We start from the raw sequence: 19,508 nt of genomic DNA on the forward strand, positions 1-19,508 counted from the left end.
CCTGCACGGTGCTGAGGTGGGTGGTTTGCTGGCAGATGTAGGCATTTAGGCGGTTCTGCAGGGTCCGGCTGGGAGCAGCAGTGCTCAGGGGAGCTGTGGCTAGCAGGACCTGGTTGGGAACTGGACAAGACCTCCATCTTTCCCCAAGACATGCTTCAAATACTGCTGTCCCCCATGACACATCCCACACCACTTTGTCTCATCAGAAAGATGTTCCGAGACCTGTTGTTAAAACCTGTCCATAGGAATCCACATTGTGACTGCCATGGAGGTAAGCTACGCTGGGTGACAGGAGATATTTTTCACAATATACTAGATGAGAAGAGATAAGGGCCACTGAGTAGCACCAACAAGGAACACCATCTGTAGCCATCTGCTTCCCCTGCCTTCTCAGGCCTGAAATCTTTTACATAGTTGGAATCAATTCAATAGCCTTTGGTTTTGCTTCGTACTGATCGCATGGCGTCTGGACATCTTCTTGGCTCAGGGTGAGTCAACAACTGAAAGAAACACTGTTTTCTTTCAGCTTAGGGAACGATAAAACTTTTTATGGAACATTACATATTTCACTCCAGCAGCAGCAGCAGTGTCCTTTGGCAGGAACACACTTCATTTGAAGTACAATAGATCAATCACAGTGATTTGATGGAATGGGCAAACTTTTTTTCTTCCTCACTATTAATCATTTTTTTTGTGGACGATTGTGTCCTAAGCCTTTCTGACTTGGAAAGAACCCAGGATCCAAAATTAAAGATTACCTTAAATCCTTACCACCAGACGAATTATTCTTCTGGGTGTATCATGGCACTTTTTAAACATCTACATATTAGTTGAACTCATATAGCAGAACAGTATATGACTATTCTGCAGCTTCAGCATAATTTACATGAGCAAAGAAAATATACTGTCAAGGACCAGAAAGCAGTGTAGAAAGCTGCCTGCCTTCAGCTTCTGTGAGAAGAAAGGCACACTGTAAATATCAGAGAGAGGAGGAGATCCGTCTGAAAAGGAAATCCTCAGGAAATTAATTTTCCATGTCATCATCATGTTATGTTTTCTCCTGCATTATCTAAAAGTTATTCAAAAACAAAAATAATTGTTGCTATTTAAAGAGACATCACAATTTAATTGCTAGTGTGCTTTCTACAACAGCTTTGTGTAAGTACAGCGCTTGTCAGCCTGTAGACCTGGAAAGGAAAACTGAATACAACAGCATACTTAGCTAGAAGGTAGTTTCTTTGTTGTAGAAATCGTTTAAAATTGTAATTAATTTTATTTCCACATTGCCTTCTATTTGTACATTTCAGGATGTCTACAAAAAAAGAAACCCAAAGGTAACTTTCTTGCATCTCTGTGACATAGGCAAATATAGTTACCCACCTTTAAAAGGTTATGAAACAGGGACACGTAAGGGGGCCTCCGACAGCAGATGTTTCGACAGAAGCTAGTATGTTAAACAATACTAAGTGTGTATTTAAGCAGAAACAAAAATTTAACACGTTTTTGTAACTCTACTAGATGAATACACACATGGGAACAAAGTCTATCCCTCACATGCCCCAGCTTTGCATCTTGAACATGCCGAGAGGGCTCTCAAAGAGCGGCAGCCCGTTACACAGGGTTACTGTGGCTGTAATCAGTAGGTGATGCATATAGATACAATAATGAAGTTCTGCACTGCAAACTCTATCTCTTTCTCAAGCCTTGCTGCTTACAATTTTATCTTGCTTGCCTATCTGTTTGTCTGCATCTCATTAGTTCTTCCAACCATAACTCTGTCATGCTGCAAAGTGCAGATTAATATACATCGTGTGCCTGGTGAGTACAGACCTGCCTATGTGTGCCAGCACGTAGTTTAATGTAAATCTCCCATCTGAATGTAACAGTGTTTCTCTGTTATGTTGGTACTTAATTAAAATAATTACTCTTTGGTTCTTTCTGTTCGTTACCTTAAATATAATGATTCAGAAAAGGGAGAAAGAGCTGATAAGGAGAGGAAGAAAAATAATATTTAAAACCTAGTCTGTGTCTTTATATTAAAAAAATCTTTCTACAAATAGTAAGCAACTGCTCTGGGGTAGCTGGAGGAACAGAATATATATTGATGAGTTAACAGGAAAGGGCCCTTGAGCATGCCAAGATTTCACTGATTATTCCAAAGCTAAAATTTACAAGTGTCTACATTGCCAGAAGACAGCAATGAAAAATGTTGGTTTTGCCCTCTGTAGTCATCCTATTTTATGCCATCCTTAAAAGAAATACTGGTTTTGAAGTGATTTTATGAGATCATTTCATAAATTTTGTTCATCTTCAAAAACCTCTTTTTGTTCTTTCGGAGCACAAACTGTCCAAATGTTGTTATTTTTCTTCTTGATTTCAACTTAATCCTGGAGTGAAAGAAGCCTGTCTGGTGCACCCTGTCTCACTCCCTACCGTAGCGGTGGGCAGCCATCGAGCCCTTTTGTGCTGTAGACCATAGTTACATAGTTATGCAGAATGCTTCAGTCAGCAGCTTATCCTACTTCAGAGCAGCTTTGGGATTTTAGTGGTGCTGAAATAAGGAAGGAATAAGGTTTCTTTGCTGAGCTCAACTACACTTCAAAAAGCTATAAAATACTGCTCCCAAAAGGAATTGGCTAGCTCTGTTTATTTTTAAGATCCGAGGTCAAAACCTGACCAGAGCTAACGGAAAGAATCCCAAAACCACCCCTACCTATTCTGAGGCCTGGGTTAAGGAAACGCTTTGTAAAAGCATCAGGAAAGACTGCTTTACCGTGTGCGAGATGCACTCTTGTAGTAATCATCAGTGGATGTGAGTTCAGACCATTTAACATTTATTAAACGGGTGGTTTACCAGCCAGGTCTAGCAGCCCCTGAAGTCTCCCTTTTTTCCATATTTTCTTCCATTTCCTATTCAACCTCAAACCTTCAATTAAAAGTGTTAAATGACAACTTTTTGTAAGTTACAGGCATACGTTGGATACCCTTGTGATGACTGAGAGCTATCTGAACAACCTTTAAGAACACTGGCCACTTCCAGTTCAGCTGTGAGAACAGGCAGGGGAGATACAGCCTCTCTTCATACCACCTTTGTTCCTCCTGGAGGGGTGCGAGGGGATGGTGAGCGCCAGCGCCTACTCTCCAAAATTCCTGCAGAGTATCGTGTGGTCCTCTTTTTTTATCTTTTCACTTTGCCCCGAGCCTAATGCTTATTAGTAGTTAATGAAGTCATTTGGACTGTGTCATGACCAACACGCAGGTAAGATTCACTATCTATTAAATAATTGTTTTAAATATTGCATTAAATAATCTAGGACTCAGTTTCTGAAGGCTGTGGCCAGGCAGTGTGGGAAGTGGTTACGGGAAGGCTGTTCTTTACTAGATACATCCTTCAGCTCTGTTCCCAACCAGCAGGTTAGTTAACCAGGATTTAGGTCCTCTTTACCAACACACAGGATAAAATTGCCAGATTCCCTGATAGCGTGAAGTAGGACGTAGACGTGAGATTCCCTATACAGGCACAGAGGAATAAATAGAATTAAACATGAGTAAAAAGTTAGTTTGTCTAATTAGTGTCAGAGGAAAAAGGGTAATTTAAACTAGAATTTGAATTGTAATGCTGCAGCATTAGCAGTAGCATTCTGACGTACAGAATTACTGTGCGGCTTTCCACCTCTTTTCAGAAAATATGTTTCTGGCTGAACAGGGTTGAATACCTCTGAAAAATGTCCTAAATATTTAGAATACTGCTAGTCCTCTGCAAACCCATTAAAAAAAAGTATTAATACCTAGTGTTTAGGATTATTAATTTCTTGTTTGATAATGATTTCCACATGGAGGTGCTGTAGAGTTAGAAATGATCCAAGAGAAAACACTAAGTTTTGAAAGAACATAGAAACATTGTATCATCTCTTGGTTAACTGAGCAAACCCCAAATCTGTCATTAATGCTGAGGGATATGTGTCCTTTCAGCTTTTGCTAACCATAACAAGTTTCAGTAGAGCTTGGAAAGATGGGTCAAGAAACCTTTTTTGTTTGTTAATGGCTTCTATTCACTATATACCCAAACATGCTGATCTCAGTAAAATGAAAATGGCAAATAATATTGGTCCATTCCCTTCATCCTTTCTCTGTGCCTTCAGAGACTTATGTCAGATGGAGCTACCAGCCCACAGGGTGGCTGTGAATGCAGACCTTTGTTGTCATTCTTTTGACTTACTGAGCTTTCAGCAGGACTTTTCTGAAGCCCCTTCCAGATATGAGCTCTTGAGCCTTACAGCCCAAGTGCAGTTGAAGGATACTTATACTATGTTTCAAGGATAACCCAAAGATTATGGAGGATAAACTTTATGGCTAATCCTGTCAGTGCATAGGTCAGGCTATGGTGGCTGACACGACTTGCGGGGGCATAGCTTGCATTAGCCCAAGATCACTTTTCCATGTAGCTGAAATAGTTTCTTCAAATGTAGTAATCTAAGTCAGCAAAAGAGTTGTCACAACTGTGACTGTACCTTCTTGCTGTCCTTGCTGTGTTACCTGTTGTGGTTTAGAGGCATGGAGCCAAGGCGGTATCAGTGTAGTGTGGCCATCAGTATTTTTAGCTAAGGGGAAGTTCTGCACATGGACTGAACTCTCCGTTGGTTTCTTTCCAACTGGAATCCCCTGAAATAAAAATTTGTGTTAGTTATTTGCAGGATTGAAACCTCTGTGGTAGGTTGACCCCAGACAGCAATGAAACACCCACCAGCCACTCATTCCCCCACCCCAGTGGGATATAGGAGAGAACTGGAAGAGCAAAAGAGAGAAAAAAATGTGGGTTGAGATAAAGACAGCTTAATAAGAGAAAGGAAGAGGAGGAAAAACACCAAGTGATATAAAGATATTCACTCTACACCTCTCACAAGCAGGCTGATGCCAGTCTCCAAGCAACAGCTAGCTAGAAAGTCTACCCCCAGTTTTATTGCTGTAAGTAACATCATATGGTATGGAATATCCCTTGGGTCCCTTTGGTCAGCTGGGGTCAGCTGTCCTGCTGTGTCCCCTCCCAGTCTCTTGCCCAACCCCAGCTTACTCGCTGGAGGGGGCACAGAGTGAGAAAAGGAGAAGGCCTTGATGTTGTTTAGCAATAGCTAAAACATCTGTGTGTTATTAGCACTGTTCTAGTCACCGATTTAAACCACAGTACCATATGGGCTGCTATAAAAAATTAATTCCATCCCAGCCAGATCCAGCAGGGTCTCCTACACCATAAAGTCCCTGGTTTTCCATTCCTGGTTCTTGGTTTCCTTTTCCTGGAACAATTTCTTGGTTCCTGTTCCCATTTTTCTGCTATATTTAAAAAAGTATACTTGAAATAAATGTTTCTTCTGTAACAAGTGCTAGAAGCATCTTGCTGTGCTTGGAACCAGTGCTAAAACCCACAAAATTACCAGGCACTGATAAATTCATAACAGTTTATGCAATATACTTTCTTAGTCAGGGTAGATCCATCTATTATTCTTTCTCCACACAAATACATGCACCCCTTATTTCAACAAATATACAAATAAAACTATTAATATTAGTGAACTATAATGGAAGGTAGAAAACTATTCAATGCTTATTCTATTATATTATATATACATTTGTGTATATATGCACACGCATTTTTATTGGTACAGCTTTATTTATTTATGCAATAGCTGTAAGATTTATGGAGAGGATCCTGAGAACAGACAAAGGCCAGAGCTATCACTGATATCAAAAACAGACTTTTGAAAGTCCATCTATTCTGACTGGGACTGCATTGGAGAAAAACTAGAAAGGAAATCTAAGTTGATTTGATTTCTTAAACTAAAAGGTAGAAAAGATAATTGCTCCATCTTCCTTGAAAAAAAAAATGCCGGTGATTATATCAGTTCAGATCAGATGTGGTTTACAGAAGCCCAGACACAACCTCAAAAAAAGTGGTCAGCTGCCAGGAAAGAATATCTTTCTAACACACCACCTCTTGGCACCTCTGTCTTCCGCTCCATTCATGTTTATCCTGTATCACTCTGCAACCTTTCACCACTGAGCTGGTCAATATTTGAAATGTCCCAAACCGCACTATAACCCATAGCTGGTCTTGGTTCCCTTCACCTATGCAGGGTCAAATAGTATTTCTGCTGCCTGTAAAGGAACCAATTCAGTGGAAACTGCTGTGTACGCAGCAGAAAAAGACTAGAACAGGTGCCTAAGTCATTTCAAATTCCCACTAAGAAAAAAAAAATCTTACCTTTATGAGAAGGTGGATTAGAACTAGAAGAGGGCTGAATCTCATTTCTTACCCTCCTCTGCCTTTAATTGCCTTAATGCAAAGGCTTTTTTCAGCTGTTCATCTGAAAAAGCTTATGGGGAATTTTTTACTGCAATACCTTAATGACAGATAAGGCATTCGTGACAGCTGGAAGAATCTTTTTGGTTGGAGCGTTAAGCTCGGTGCTTATTTTAAATATTGCTGCTCATAAGACAGTCCCTTGTGTTCTAGTGATATGTGTCTGGTGATTTCATGTAGCATGTCAAATTCTTTCTTCTCGTAGATACGCATGACTTGCCATTGCCCTGAATAGACTCCAGTCTAATGGCAGGCAGTAATTTACAATGGCAGCTTTTTATTATTTTACTCATTTTATCTTTCTGTAAGTGAACAATCCTTTGTCTGATTGTGTTTCTGAAGCTGTTCTGGTCAGACAGACAGGCTCTTGCATTGCTCTGAGCTATAAAAATCTTAGCAGGCTAAATAGTTCAGATGGCAATTAGTCAATAGTTGTTTCCCCTGGCTGCCAAAACAACTTAAGCATGCCCTGAATATAGTGAATATTTGCTTAAAAATCAAGCACCCAGGCTGCTCAAATAAATTCACAGGACAATGAAACGATTGTGTGTGAAGAGTCTTTAGCTGTGGTTGAGGTGGAGAAGTGATAACTTCCTTTAGAGCCAAAATTAAATGAAAATATGTAAAATTCAGATTTTGAGGTTAAGTTCTTCCTGATATTGGAAAAATCAGTATGAAACACACATTTCAGCGTAGTATCCCTCTATTTTACATTACTTTTTTCCCAAGTTCTTTTTTGCTTTATAAAGTATAGCCCCCATATTCTGTGAAAGCTAAACTCTAAAGTAAAAGGAAAAAACAGATTATTTTGTATGTCTCTAATCCCATCTCTTCTTTGGTGACCCTGTAGCATTACTGGATGCAAATATGCAGGGACCAAAATCTTAGGATCTGCTTAGAAACTGATATATTTTCCACTAACTCTTGCATAGTAACAATCATCTTTATCATGGTATCAGCATTTAACATCCTGTATAGAAGAGGGTAATCATGTTTAGTTAGCAACGGCAATTGCTCATACTTCTTTGTCTTTGAATTGTTCCAAAATCAAGGCAAACTTTCCTTAAGGCTGGTACGACATACTTGCACAATAAAATTAAGGGAGAAGAGGCATCTAAAATTTTCCTATTCTCTTTGAATTTGGAAAGCCTCCTCCTGCCAAGGTGAAACGTTGTATCAACCCCACGTGGCATCAAAGTTTTCCCTCTCCTGTGTGCACATGGTCCGCAGAATTTTCCTCTGTATTATGTAATGAAACAAGAGGAATTTCCTCATCATTTCAGAAACACATTTCTAATGATCATGCTCCATCACTGGCTTGGATCTCCTTGGGTTAATTAAAACCATTTATAATTTTCCAAAAACACCACTGTCCTTGCCTACCAAGACAAAGCAATACTCTGCAGGTCTGAAAATAAACTCTGCATGGGAGAGTCTGTTCAATAAGCAGCTAGGTAATAGATGTACAACTGCTGACTGCCAGGTATGAGCTGGGAGCCAAGAGGGTTAGGGCTCTGCTGGAAAGAAACTACACCTTGGCAGTAATGAATTTCAGGATATTTTGCCACCATAATGCAGCAAGTAAATGAAGAATAACAGCACAGGTAAGAACTACTGAATTTGTAGATGACGAAGGTAATCAGTAATACTAGGGCTACAATAATGGATGAAATTATTAAGCTGTTCGTTTCATTCACAGATAACCACTGTATGAAGGAGCAGTGTTTGCTTAATTTACTAGTGTTTCAGGAATTTAGTTCTTAATGGAAATGCCTGGGCATCTGCAAAGACCCTCAGCACGAACTGGAGTTTGCTATGAAAGAACCTCACTGTTTAGTCTTGTAAGGTGCTCTTCTTTTTATTAGCATATAATTACTCTACAGGAGTCATACAGTTTCTGTTGTTCTGTGATTAATTTAAAGTTAAAACCTGTTTGATTTAGCTAGTTTTTGTTTCTTTCTTATTGGGGTTTAATGGTATTGCTTTTCATGAGGACGCTGTTCTGCCAGATTCACTTGTCAGTTTTAGCCAGTTTGTGAAATAATTGGGTACTGTTAAAGTCTCAATGAAGAGAGAATCTGGGGCCTTTTTTCATACTTATTTAACTAGTATGAATTTAACTCCGAGTTAGAAATAACTGAAAATTATAGTTAACTGATGAGTTTTCTTCAACCTCCTCTCAAATAATTATGCCTCCATGTAAAATAGTAAAGCGTTCTCAGTGCACTGAAACGATCACCACATTTTAAGTTAACCAGCATCTTCCAGAGAAATGCCAGGACACTACGGAACAGTCTCCTGAAGTGTTGGGCACAGGCGGTGAGATACAGAAAGGCTGGCATTGGTGCCACTGCCCACATGACAACCTTTTTGTCGTTGTGTAAGAGGGCTTCAGCACTTACGGCTGTTGGCTTACCGTATTTTGTAGATACTAGATTCACAGAATTAAAAAGGAAATAAAGTTGCGAGTTCCTTGCCTGAAGCTTGTTTACCCAGAGACAGAAGTGAGGCGCCAGGGAACAACCCACCGCCACAGTAAAAAGGGTACTGCACTTGGAGGTAGGGGTACGACTACCACATTTGTTAACATACTTCATCTTTCCGCAGTTATTTTCAGCAAAATAGTGTACACCCACAGCCTGTATGTGATCATATTTCGTTAGTAAACAGTACATGAACAGGCTAGTCTGTTTTAATAATAGTAAGAATTGCACATTAGTAATGTGTGTACCTCTACACTGAAAATGTCTGATTTACATGCTTTGGTGGTATTCATTTACTTGCAGGGAACACCTGGCATGCTAGGCACATCAAAAACGAACAACACGCACCCCTCCCGAAATTAGCTGCAGCTTAACATCATCCATTTAGTCAGGCTGGTAATTTTTAAAGGAACTCTAGATGTAGAGTGTTAATGTCATTCTTTCTTCAGGTCTTGCAGCAAATATATATTCACTTCTGGTGTATGTGTAAAAGTGCAAAGTGAGTTTTATAATACACGTACCTGATCCTGTTCTTTTAACAAAGCTTGCAAACTTACTGTAGAGAATCGCCGTGAGGTACGTTGTGCCAGGTGACACAGTTTTCAAGGAAGCCTGTGTGCAAACTGTTTAAGCTAAAAGGAAAATTGTGACGGAGGAACTGATTCTACACATGTCCCTGGAGTCCCATTAAAATCATGTCCTTCTTTTGTGTCCTTGGAACATTACCTGATGCTGTCTCCATCATCAGATGGAGTCACTCTCCATCATCAGGATTGCTTGAATGCTGCAGAATGATACTCTCGGATGTTAATTTGGAATGTAAGCAGCTGTTCACTTTGCTGATGCTGGATCTATTTTACTTCACTCTGCCTCAGTATTTGCATGAAAAACAACGTCCTGATGTCTACACATGTGACTGATAAATAGCTGATATTCTTAAGTGTCCAGTTTTGGGCCCCTCAGTTTAAGAAGGACAGGGAACTGCTTGAGCAAGTCCAGCGGAGACCTACCAAGATGATCAGGGGACTGGAGCGTCTCCCTTAGGAGGAAAGGCTGAGAGACCTGGGTTTGTTCAGCCTGGAGAAGAGAAGACTGAGTGGGGATTTCATCATTACCTATAAATATCTAAAGGGAAGGTGCCAGGATGATGGGCCTAGGCTCTTTCTAGTGATGCCCAATGACAGGGCAAGGGGTAATGGGCACAAGCTGGAACACAGGAAGTTCCACCTCAATATGAGAAAAAACTTCTTTCCTGTGAGGGTGCCAGAGCAGGGGCACAGGCTGCCCAGGGAGGCTGTGGAGTCCCTTCCCTGGAGACATTCAAAACGTGCCTGGACGCGTTCCTGTGCCCCCTGCTCTGGGTGTCCCTGCTCAAGCAGGGGGGTTGGACAAGATGATCTCCAGAGGTCCCTTCCAACCCCTGCCATTCTGTGATTCTGTGATATAGAGTCATATTTGTAGGTGGTCAAGGGAATTAATTGATCATTTACTATTTGTAAATTAAATTAACTTTCTACTGTTTGTATATAAAGTTACCTTTTTATTCTGCAGGGGAAAAGAACCTGTAAATGAACAGGAGCCTCACAATGCCACATAGATGACACCACAAGCAAATTGCAGTTTGCAAATAATGTACCAGTGCAACTAATAATTCAAATGACAATAATTTCCTATATAAAAATACATATATTTGTGGATAATATGTAAGCAGCAATGAGGACTAACTTAGAAAATACTGCACTTCTTCCACATCAATGAATCATAGTTAGGAATAAGGATAAAACCTCTTCACCCCTTTGCTTGAACAGCAGAAAGACACCAGCTAGATTTAATTATAACAATTCTAATGAAAATTTTAAAAGTCTGATTAACTGTCCCAAGTGTCAGTCAAAAGGCAGCAGGAATATGTCTGGATTAAGATTTTCTATATAAAACTCACATTGGGATTTGGGAATCCATGTTTGTAATTCTCAATAATTACTTTTATTTGCTAGTGTTGGCAAATGTTTTCTGTGCCTGTTTTAATAACTAAACAGCTCCCCATAAACTTGATCTTGCCAAATTAGCTGTTCAGGTTTGCCATATGTTGCACGGACCAAACTGTCTTGCAGTTACAAGTCTGCACTATTTGTTCTGCGCCAAAACTGTGTCTGCAGTTTACAAGCAAACAGCATTTTAGCTCAGCAAAAGGCAAGGCTAAGGTATATTTTAAAATATTCATGATAGACAGAAAAAAAAAAAACCCCAACTTTCTTGGAAATCATTTTATAAACAAGTTTTTGCAGCAGTTTTTTGTTGACAGTTAGGTGCTAATTAAGCACATAAGAAATGGAGGTTCTACTTTAATTTTGTGTACTTTCTTTTCAAGATGAAAGTTGAAGAAAAATGTTCTGATCACCAGGAGATAGTAATGAGGTAGCTCCCAGCAGGATTATTGGGGTACAGTATGAATATGCACTATATGCCCAGATAGGGAAAAGGCATCCATTAAATATTAGTTCATGTTTAATTAAAACAAAACAAAAAGATATTCTGGGGCCATAGCAATAAAACTGCAGGCAAACCTCCATAGACTGAGACTGTATTTTATGGACCTAAATAAGTAAATCTTGGTTTACTGGGGTGTTGAAATCATCCAAGCAGGTTAGGCAAGAGGTCCAGCTGGGTTAAGATGGATCATCTTGAAGATGTAATTGTTTGTATCAATAAGCACTCGGCTGCAGGATTTGCTACAGAAGTTCCTACACGCTAAAGATGGGAAGAGCTGACGTGTCCAGTCTGTCACAACTGCAGGCAGGGAATATCAAAGCAGCAGAAAGGCAAATCTTCTCTTGCACGGCCTTTTCTCTCCCTGTCCCCCTGTTGTGGTTCAGCCTCAGCTGGCAACTGAACACCACGCAGCCGCTCGCTCACTCCCCCCCACCCCTGTAGGATGGGGGAGAGAATCGGAAGAGCAAAAGAACTTGTGGGTTGAGATAAGCACAGTTTAATAATTACAGTAAAATAATAATTATAATAATGATTATAATAATAATGAAAATATTGATAATATAATAAAAAGGAAAAAAAGACAGCAAACACAAATGATACAACCACTCACCACCCGCCAACTGACACTGCCTGTCCTTGAGCCGCGATTGCTGCCTCCCCCCCCCCGGCCAGCCCTTCCCAGGTAACACACTGGGCATGACGTTACATGATATGGAATATCCCTTTGGCCAGTTTGAATCCGCTCCCTTGGCTGTGCCCCCTCCCCTCCCGGCGTCTTGTGCACCCAGCAGAGCACGGGAGGCTGGAAAAGCCCTTGACTAGTACAAGCACTACCCAGCAACAACCAAAACATCGGTGTGTTATCAACATTGTTTTCATACTAAGTTCAAAGCACAGCACTTACCAGCTGCGGTGAAGAAAATTAACTCTATCCCAGCTAAAACCATGACACCCCCCCATTATTTTTCAAGTAGGAAGACTACACTGCTATGTTCCATGTGCAATCTCTTTAGCAAGGCCTGTTGTGACAGGACAAGGGGTGATGGCTTTAAACTAAAGTAGGGTAAATTTAGACTGGTTATAAGGAAAAAAATTTTACAATGAGGGTGGTGATACACTGGAACATGTTGCCCAGAGAGGTTGTAGATGTTCCATCCCTGGAAACATTCAAGGTCAGGTTGGACGGGGCTCTGAACAACCTGATCTAGTTGAATACATCCCTGCTCAGTGCAGGGGGGTTGGACTAGATGGCCTCTAAACATCCCTTCCAACCTAAACTATTCTATGATTCTACGATTGACAACGGGGCAGCTGACCGACACTGACACTGAAACCTGATTTGCTATGCAAAGCTGTCAAAATAGGCAATTTTGGAAGTGAAGAATGGTGGAGGTCTTAAATATTTTCAGTACATTGTAATTAGTTTCACCAGTAAATGGTATTTTGGAAACACCAACCAAAAAAATCATTGCAACATCATCTACAAGAATAAGTATTCTATTCCCTTTCCAGGTGAACATCTGGCACCTCCTCGTGAATACCTCTGAGAAAGTCTGTGGCAGAGCTGGGACAGGAACATGTAATTCTTTGCTGTAAACATTATGCTTGGTCCTGTTGCCTGTGGTTCCTTATATACTTCTTTGCAACTTTCCTCTCTTCCCTAGTTGTAGAAATTGTTTGGCCACAGCAGGGATGTGTGTGTGGGTGGTTTGGTGGCAGGTTTTTTTGGCGATATGCCTGAACCAACCCTCTAATCTGTCACACAGAAATCAATTTATAGTATGCTTACACAAGGCAGTGGGGCATGAAAAAGACATTCTTGAATTAGTGCCAGAACCTGAGATAGTGTAACTGCTTTGGCTTGATGCTGTCCCCAAAGTAATTAGTCCTGATGAGACGCTCATTAGCTAGGGCACATAGCCACAGTCATGCAGCTGCACTGTTTTGAGGAGCCACATTACATAGAATCATAGAATCACAGATCCATTTAGGTTGAAAAAGACCTATAAGGTCATTGAGTCCAACTGTAAATGTGGTACTAGTACCTAATACTGTAAACCTAAATAGTAATAGTCCAGATGATACTGTGGATACTATGTGGTGTTACTTTAGGATTCCTGAGCAAGGTACTCCCTCACATACTTATCTCTTGCATTACCCTAATTCTCTGATTCCCATCCAACCTAACACACTGTTAAACATTTTCTGACCTTTCATTAGCCCTTACTAGTGCTAACCACAAATCCAACTAGTGGACTATTGCAAAGGGTTTTATACTACCTCATGCCAATCAAAGGTGCACAAGGCAGATCAAATGGTTGAACTCGATCAGAAAGCATCAAAGGTAGCTGAACGTACATAGATTGATTAGCAGCTGGTCCCGGCACACGGATCATTTCAAATAAATGAATCCCATTCCCCACATTTCTGCCCTGCACTCGTTGCAGAATTACACTTTTTCTTCCTTTTCAGCTTCGGATTTTTTTACAGAAAGTTAGGTCTTCTCATCAACAAATCAGCCCAGACAATGCCTTGCCTATAGCTTTGTCTCATTCCATTTATATGTAATGGGAAAGAGTCAAGCGGAAGACCTGCCTGTATCTTACACTAATTTCTACTTTTATCTCTTCTTGCATCCCACCTTTTACTCTTGTGTTTCCCAAGCACATACTACAAATGTCCCACTTTTCTCTAGTAAAACCACCTGAAGCAGCTGAGCTAGAGAGGCACTAGCTGCTCTATCCATTCTTTAAGGGATGCCTATTCCCAACTGAGTGCATTTTTATATTTGTCTAATGCTTATTCTTTCACTGTTATAATATTTTTCAGGTTAATATGCATTAGACATGGTCTAGTCATGGAAATCTCATGATGTAACCCACTTTACATACACAAAAGCTGGCAGAGAGGGAGGAGCATAGATCAGTACTGTGCAACTGATCCCCACCCTTAGACCCCATTCTGAGGGAGCTTGTATTTGTTTCTGAACTTTGTGCTTATGACCATCTCACCATAATGAATGCTGTCCTTAATGCAGAATAATTACGTATTTTGATTTTTAAATGTTCTCCAATACATTCTTGTGACAGGAGGTAATGAAATGTTCAAAAGGTGACTTTGAAATGGTCTGTGGAATGGTTTTCTGAATCACTGAACACTACCCAAATCCTGCTAAACACAAGGGTATTGGAACTTGCAGAGGGCATTGCAGAATACTTCCCCCAACGGCTGGGAAAAGCTCTCTTAGAGAAGATCATGACCTAATAAAGTTCTTATCATTGTCCATGAAGGGGGAAGGACTTGGCTAAGTAACATCTAATTTACACAAACACACCTTGTCACCCCATTGTGGTTGGATTTCTTTTTTTTTGTGCTGAGAATGAGAACTGGCACTTTTCCGAGGAGGTGTGTCAGAGGTAAATGAACATGGCACTGAAGTATCCTATTGTGTTGTAATAGTCTTGCTGGAGACCTGAAGGTGTGTCTCTGCCTTTATAAATGCCATACTGCTTTTAGAACTAGCTCTGATTCTTTTGAAAGAGACGAGTTGCATCAGGAGTTGCATTTGGATATCTCCAAGCCCAAGGTATGTCTTTTAGTTATCTTACTTCGGCACTGTTCCACTTGCAACAGAAAGTTATTGTCACCTCATTATTCATTTTAATGTTATTAGTTGCTGTATTTGCAACGGAACTGTGAATACTACATAATGTTCTCTAAAGAGGGTTTTATGGAGTGAAAATCTCGTGCGTAGTATAAGGAATGACCCAAATCAAGTAAGAACTATGCAAGAGTAGGACCTGCTCACATCTGCTGCTATCTGTGTATTCTAGATTCTAAATTTATGTAATTAAAGATAGTTGCAGGTAGTTGAATGTTGAAATTCATGCTTTATTGGCATGCCTACACACGAATTTCTGCTTTCTAACATGAAAACTTAGCTACAGAAATGGCTATGATGGAAACATCTGAAAAACACATTTAGGGATTTAATCAACTAAATACCAGATTTAAACCCTCTATTATTATGGTATGCTCTGATCCTGAAAGCTGCTTCATAAAGAGAAACACCTACAGAAATAAACGTGCTCTGTGCAGAAGAGGGAATCAGCTTGATAATAATTTGCTAACTAGCTACATTTTAAAACTGAATTTGCATATTTGTCCCTTGAATTTGGTAGCTTTAGACAGAGCCCAGTACACTGCAGGTGTCTCCACAAGCAAAAAGATAGTTTTGTTTGTTAGCAGTCAAGGCAGCAAAAAATGCATCAATAGTTACTATTTGGTGTCTAGAAAGACTGCTGTCCTTATTTATTTAAACAGAAAACTGAAATACTGGCATAACCAGTGAATTAAGAAAATTTTCAGGATGCCTAAAAAGTCATTTTGCTCAACTTGAACCAAATGGTTTCCTTGCTGACTGGCATATTTTTGAAGAATAGAGGTTGGAGTCAAAATCACTTATGTGCTGTTTACAAAATGGGAGATCATGGGAACAACAACTGCTTATATGTTACAACTTAAAATATCCATCTGAGACTGACAAATCCCAGGCTTAAATTCCTCCTCTGACTGCAGAAGAGATTTTAATTAAGGTACCTCAGTCACTGGGCAGTAGCACATCCTGGGAGTGACTCTCTTCCATTCACAATGCATAGATAATTAAGTAATTGGATCAGAAGGGCTTACTCCATAACCATCTACAGTTCTAAAGGATAATCCATAATGGTTCTAGAAACCAGGTATTATTCATACAAAGGACAGAGGATTTTGCTGGTAACATGATTTTAATAGGAGTCAAGGAGCAGTGCAATACCATGTCTGCAATACCGCAACTGTCAAAAGGAGTCCAGCATTAAGTGAAAATGTTTTTATATTTTTGTTTGTTTGTTTCTTTGTTTTGAAGGCAGATAACAAGCAAAACAGAGAACATGAGGATCAAAAGCTTAGGACTTCTTTGTGCGTTGATTCTGGTCTCCCAGATGATACTAGCCAACTGTGAAAGACAGAAGGAAAGAAAAAAGGGAAGGCAAGGCATAGAAGACAGTGGAAAAAAAACCCCGGAATCTAACCAAGAAAACGAAAAAGGGCAGAAGTCAAAGGGAGGAAAAACATCTCCTAAAGGCAAGTTTAAAACCGAAGAAAATGTTGAGTGCACCTGGGCAGTGACCGACATGACTGCTGCCACTGTACGCGTAGAGTGCAAGCAAGGTGACAGCAAGTTCTGGTGTGAGTTCTCTGGAGACCCTTCCAACTGCCCACAGTATGCAGCAAACCAGAAATCCTACTGGAAACAAGTCTCCCGATCCCTAAAGAAGCAGAAGCAGATCTGTCAAGACCCCAAAAGTGTCCTGAAATCTAAAGTGTGTAGGAAAGGCCCACGAGGCGCTCATCTCAAGTTGACCCACTCAAGCCTACTAACATCAGTGGGTCCAGCAAAAGGGAACATAGTTCATCATGCAAAAGAAGTTCAGACTCCAGCAGCTGCCTCTGTGGCTGAAAAAAAGCCAGAACACCGTCCTCAAGACTGTGTTGAAGACATAGATTATATTGATCAGAAAAAGGTGGCTGAGGAATACTGTCCAGAAAGCTTGCTTTCTTTCTGCAACTTTTTTATCACGATGGTGCAAGACAAAAGATGCTGAGGAAGCATTTCTAAAGCTCTGTATCATGAAAGTCTAGTCTCATCTAATTTGCTGCAAACTATTCCAGATTTTATTCTCATGTTATATAGTGTAAATAAGAAAGAAAAGCATCTATTTTTCTGATTTTGTATATACACAACAGACTACACTTGACATAGTGGAATATATTATAGATTTTATTTGCATGTAGATTGCTACACAGACGTTACCAATGGGTGTTACATGCTCTACACAGAAGTGTATAAGTAGTCTCCTTGCCCTCTTTGAGCTGTGCTAGCCAAAGTGATGAATTCAGTGCTATGCACTTCATGGTTATGTACAATACTTTTGACCTAAAAATTATTAAGAAAAATAAACTTCAAAATATATTAAAAGTATTTTCTCTCTCTCTGTGTTTAACTAGATGTCTCTGCAAGTGCTAAGCCTTTATCAAAGATTGATCTTTCACAGAATCTAGGCAAAGTGTTGCTTATAAAGCAGTTTCAAAAATACTTCTGCAGCTTTGCAGATTTCAGCTTTCTCAGCCAGTGCAAGCACCATTTTGATAGGGAACTACATTATCATTAGTTTTTCATCATCATCATAATGAAGGGCAACCAGATTTTTAGATCTTTCCATAATTTTGCAAAACTTTTCTCATCAAAAGTTGTTGGAAAGCTTTGCAAACTTCAATTCTCTCTTTTCTGCTATAGTATGAAACACATTATACACACTTTCTGGCAGGTAAACTGAGGCACAGAGAGAAAATGACTTATACAAGTTCGTGCGCAGGCCCAGGACTGGACCCCTTACTCAAGCAGCTAAAGCACTCATGCTCAATACTGCCTGTATGTTCTTTTGAAGTTACATTTTCTGTTATCTTTATGTATGGACAACACAAATACTTTCCTATGCATTAGACTTCACCTGTATTTAAAAAAAAAGGAAATCCAAACTCTACAAGATTAGTGATTTTAGAAGAATGTAAAGCTAAATAATGACAACTGAGCTTTGCTAATATTTGAAAATAGCTGGAAGAAATGTAATATACAAGTTACACTTTTCTGGTGGCAAGCAGCTGGGAAGGATGGTCTCCTATCACAGTGGTCCACTTCTAGAAACCTGAACTTTCATGAAATACAATTTTCCTGAGCTCTCCCAGCCTAGCCTCATATGGTAGGCTTCCCTGTCCTTTGATCATCGTGGTGGCCCTTCTCTGGGCCCCTTCCAGCCTGTCCACATCCTTTTTATATAGCGGGGACCAGAACTGCACACAGTACTCCAGGTGTGGCCTGACAAGCACTGAGTAGAGTGGGATAATGACTTCTTTCTCTCTGCTGGTGATGCCCTTTTTGATGCAACCCAGCATCCCGCTGGCCTTCTTGGCCGCAGCAGCACACTGTTCACTCATGCTGAGCTTTCTGTCCACCAGGGCCCCCAGGTCCCTTTCCACAGAGCTGCTCTCCAGCCAGATGGACCCCAGTTTGTGCTGCACTCCGGATTATGTTTTCCCAGGTGCATGATCTTACACTTGTCCTTGTTGAACTTCATAAGGTTCTTGCTGGCCCACTCTTCCAGCTTATCCAGATCTCCCTGCAGAGCAGCTCTCCCTTCTGGAGTGTCTGCTTCCCCACTCAACTTGGTGTCATCAGCGAACTTCATCAGGCTACACTTGATGCCGTTATCCAGATCACTTATAAAGATATTGAATAACACTGGGCCCAATATCGATCCCTGGGGGACTCCACTGGTGACAGGTTGCCAGTTTGAGAAAGAGCTATTTACCACCACCCTTTGGGTGCGGCCTGTCAGCCAGTTCCCCACCCACTGCACAGACCACTTGTCTAGGCCATAATGCATTAATTTCTCCAGGAGGAGACTGTGGGGGACCGTATCAAAGGCCTTGTAGAAGTTATGTTATGTGTAACTCACCTCCTGCAACTTCTTTCTTTTCCTTCATTGTCACATACACTCACTTTCTATTTAAATGACCATGTCTGGAAAGGGCATTTTAATGCTACTCTGTCTTGTCACTACAGCAATAAACGCCCTTGCCATTATCTAATATTAGTTAGTATTTTCTTTGCAGTGAAAAATTAACTTAGCAAAAATACTTAAATTTAGTTGGAAGTCATATATAAGAGAGGAAAGTGCTACTAAAAACAGCTTTTCGCTTCTGTTTTGCCTGTTAGTAGGAATCAAGCGTTCTTACACAGGGTTGAAATTATTTTGGCAGAGTTGGGAAGAAGGCATGGCATCAGCTCGGGTGTTAGGCACAGTATTTTAAAGATGACAGCATTCTGGAGACTCTCATAAGTACTTCATATGATATTAATTTACATTTTTGGCTACTTATAACACTGCAATCTCTCTGTGACTAATATCTTTAATGTGGGATGCTGCTATTAGTCAGGCAAGCTGCATTTGAGAAGGATTTGGCTGTATTTTACCAAGTCTGAATGGCAAAAAAAGAAGCAGATTCTTCTTACTGAAGTTCTAGCCTCTGCACGCCCTGCGGAAACACTGGGTATTACCAGGCTGTGCAGGATAAATTCT

The 19,508-nt window shown here is 40.3% G+C and overlaps 1 protein-coding gene across 5 annotated transcripts; it reads left to right on the forward strand.

Annotated features, from left to right (window-relative positions):
• Window positions 1–1,537: 1,537 nt before the first annotated feature.
• FGFBP1 (fibroblast growth factor binding protein 1) lies at window positions 1,538–19,014 on the forward strand. Of its 5 annotated transcripts, XR_012660402.1 has the most exons (3): window positions 1,538–1,643; window positions 2,964–3,259; window positions 9,142–10,540. XR_012660402.1 is itself a non-coding variant. In XM_075091833.1 (2 exons), the coding sequence occupies exons 1-2, from the start codon at window positions 1,555–1,557 to the stop codon at window positions 16,971–16,973; spliced, it is 828 nt and encodes a 275-aa protein (XP_074947934.1). In that variant the 5' UTR covers window positions 1,538–1,554; the 3' UTR covers window positions 16,974–19,008. The 5 variants fall into 5 exon arrangements, 2 of the variants coding, with proteins under 2 accessions (XP_074947934.1, XP_074947935.1); XR_012660400.1 differs by having other exon boundaries at window positions 2,964–10,540; XR_012660401.1 differs by having other exon boundaries at window positions 2,970–10,540.
• Window positions 19,015–19,508: the final 494 nt, after the last annotated feature.

This window comes from Phalacrocorax aristotelis, chromosome 4 (genome assembly GCF_949628215.1).
Source record: "Phalacrocorax aristotelis chromosome 4, bGulAri2.1, whole genome shotgun sequence".
Classification (NCBI taxonomy): Eukaryota; Metazoa; Chordata; class Aves; order Suliformes; family Phalacrocoracidae; genus Phalacrocorax; species Phalacrocorax aristotelis.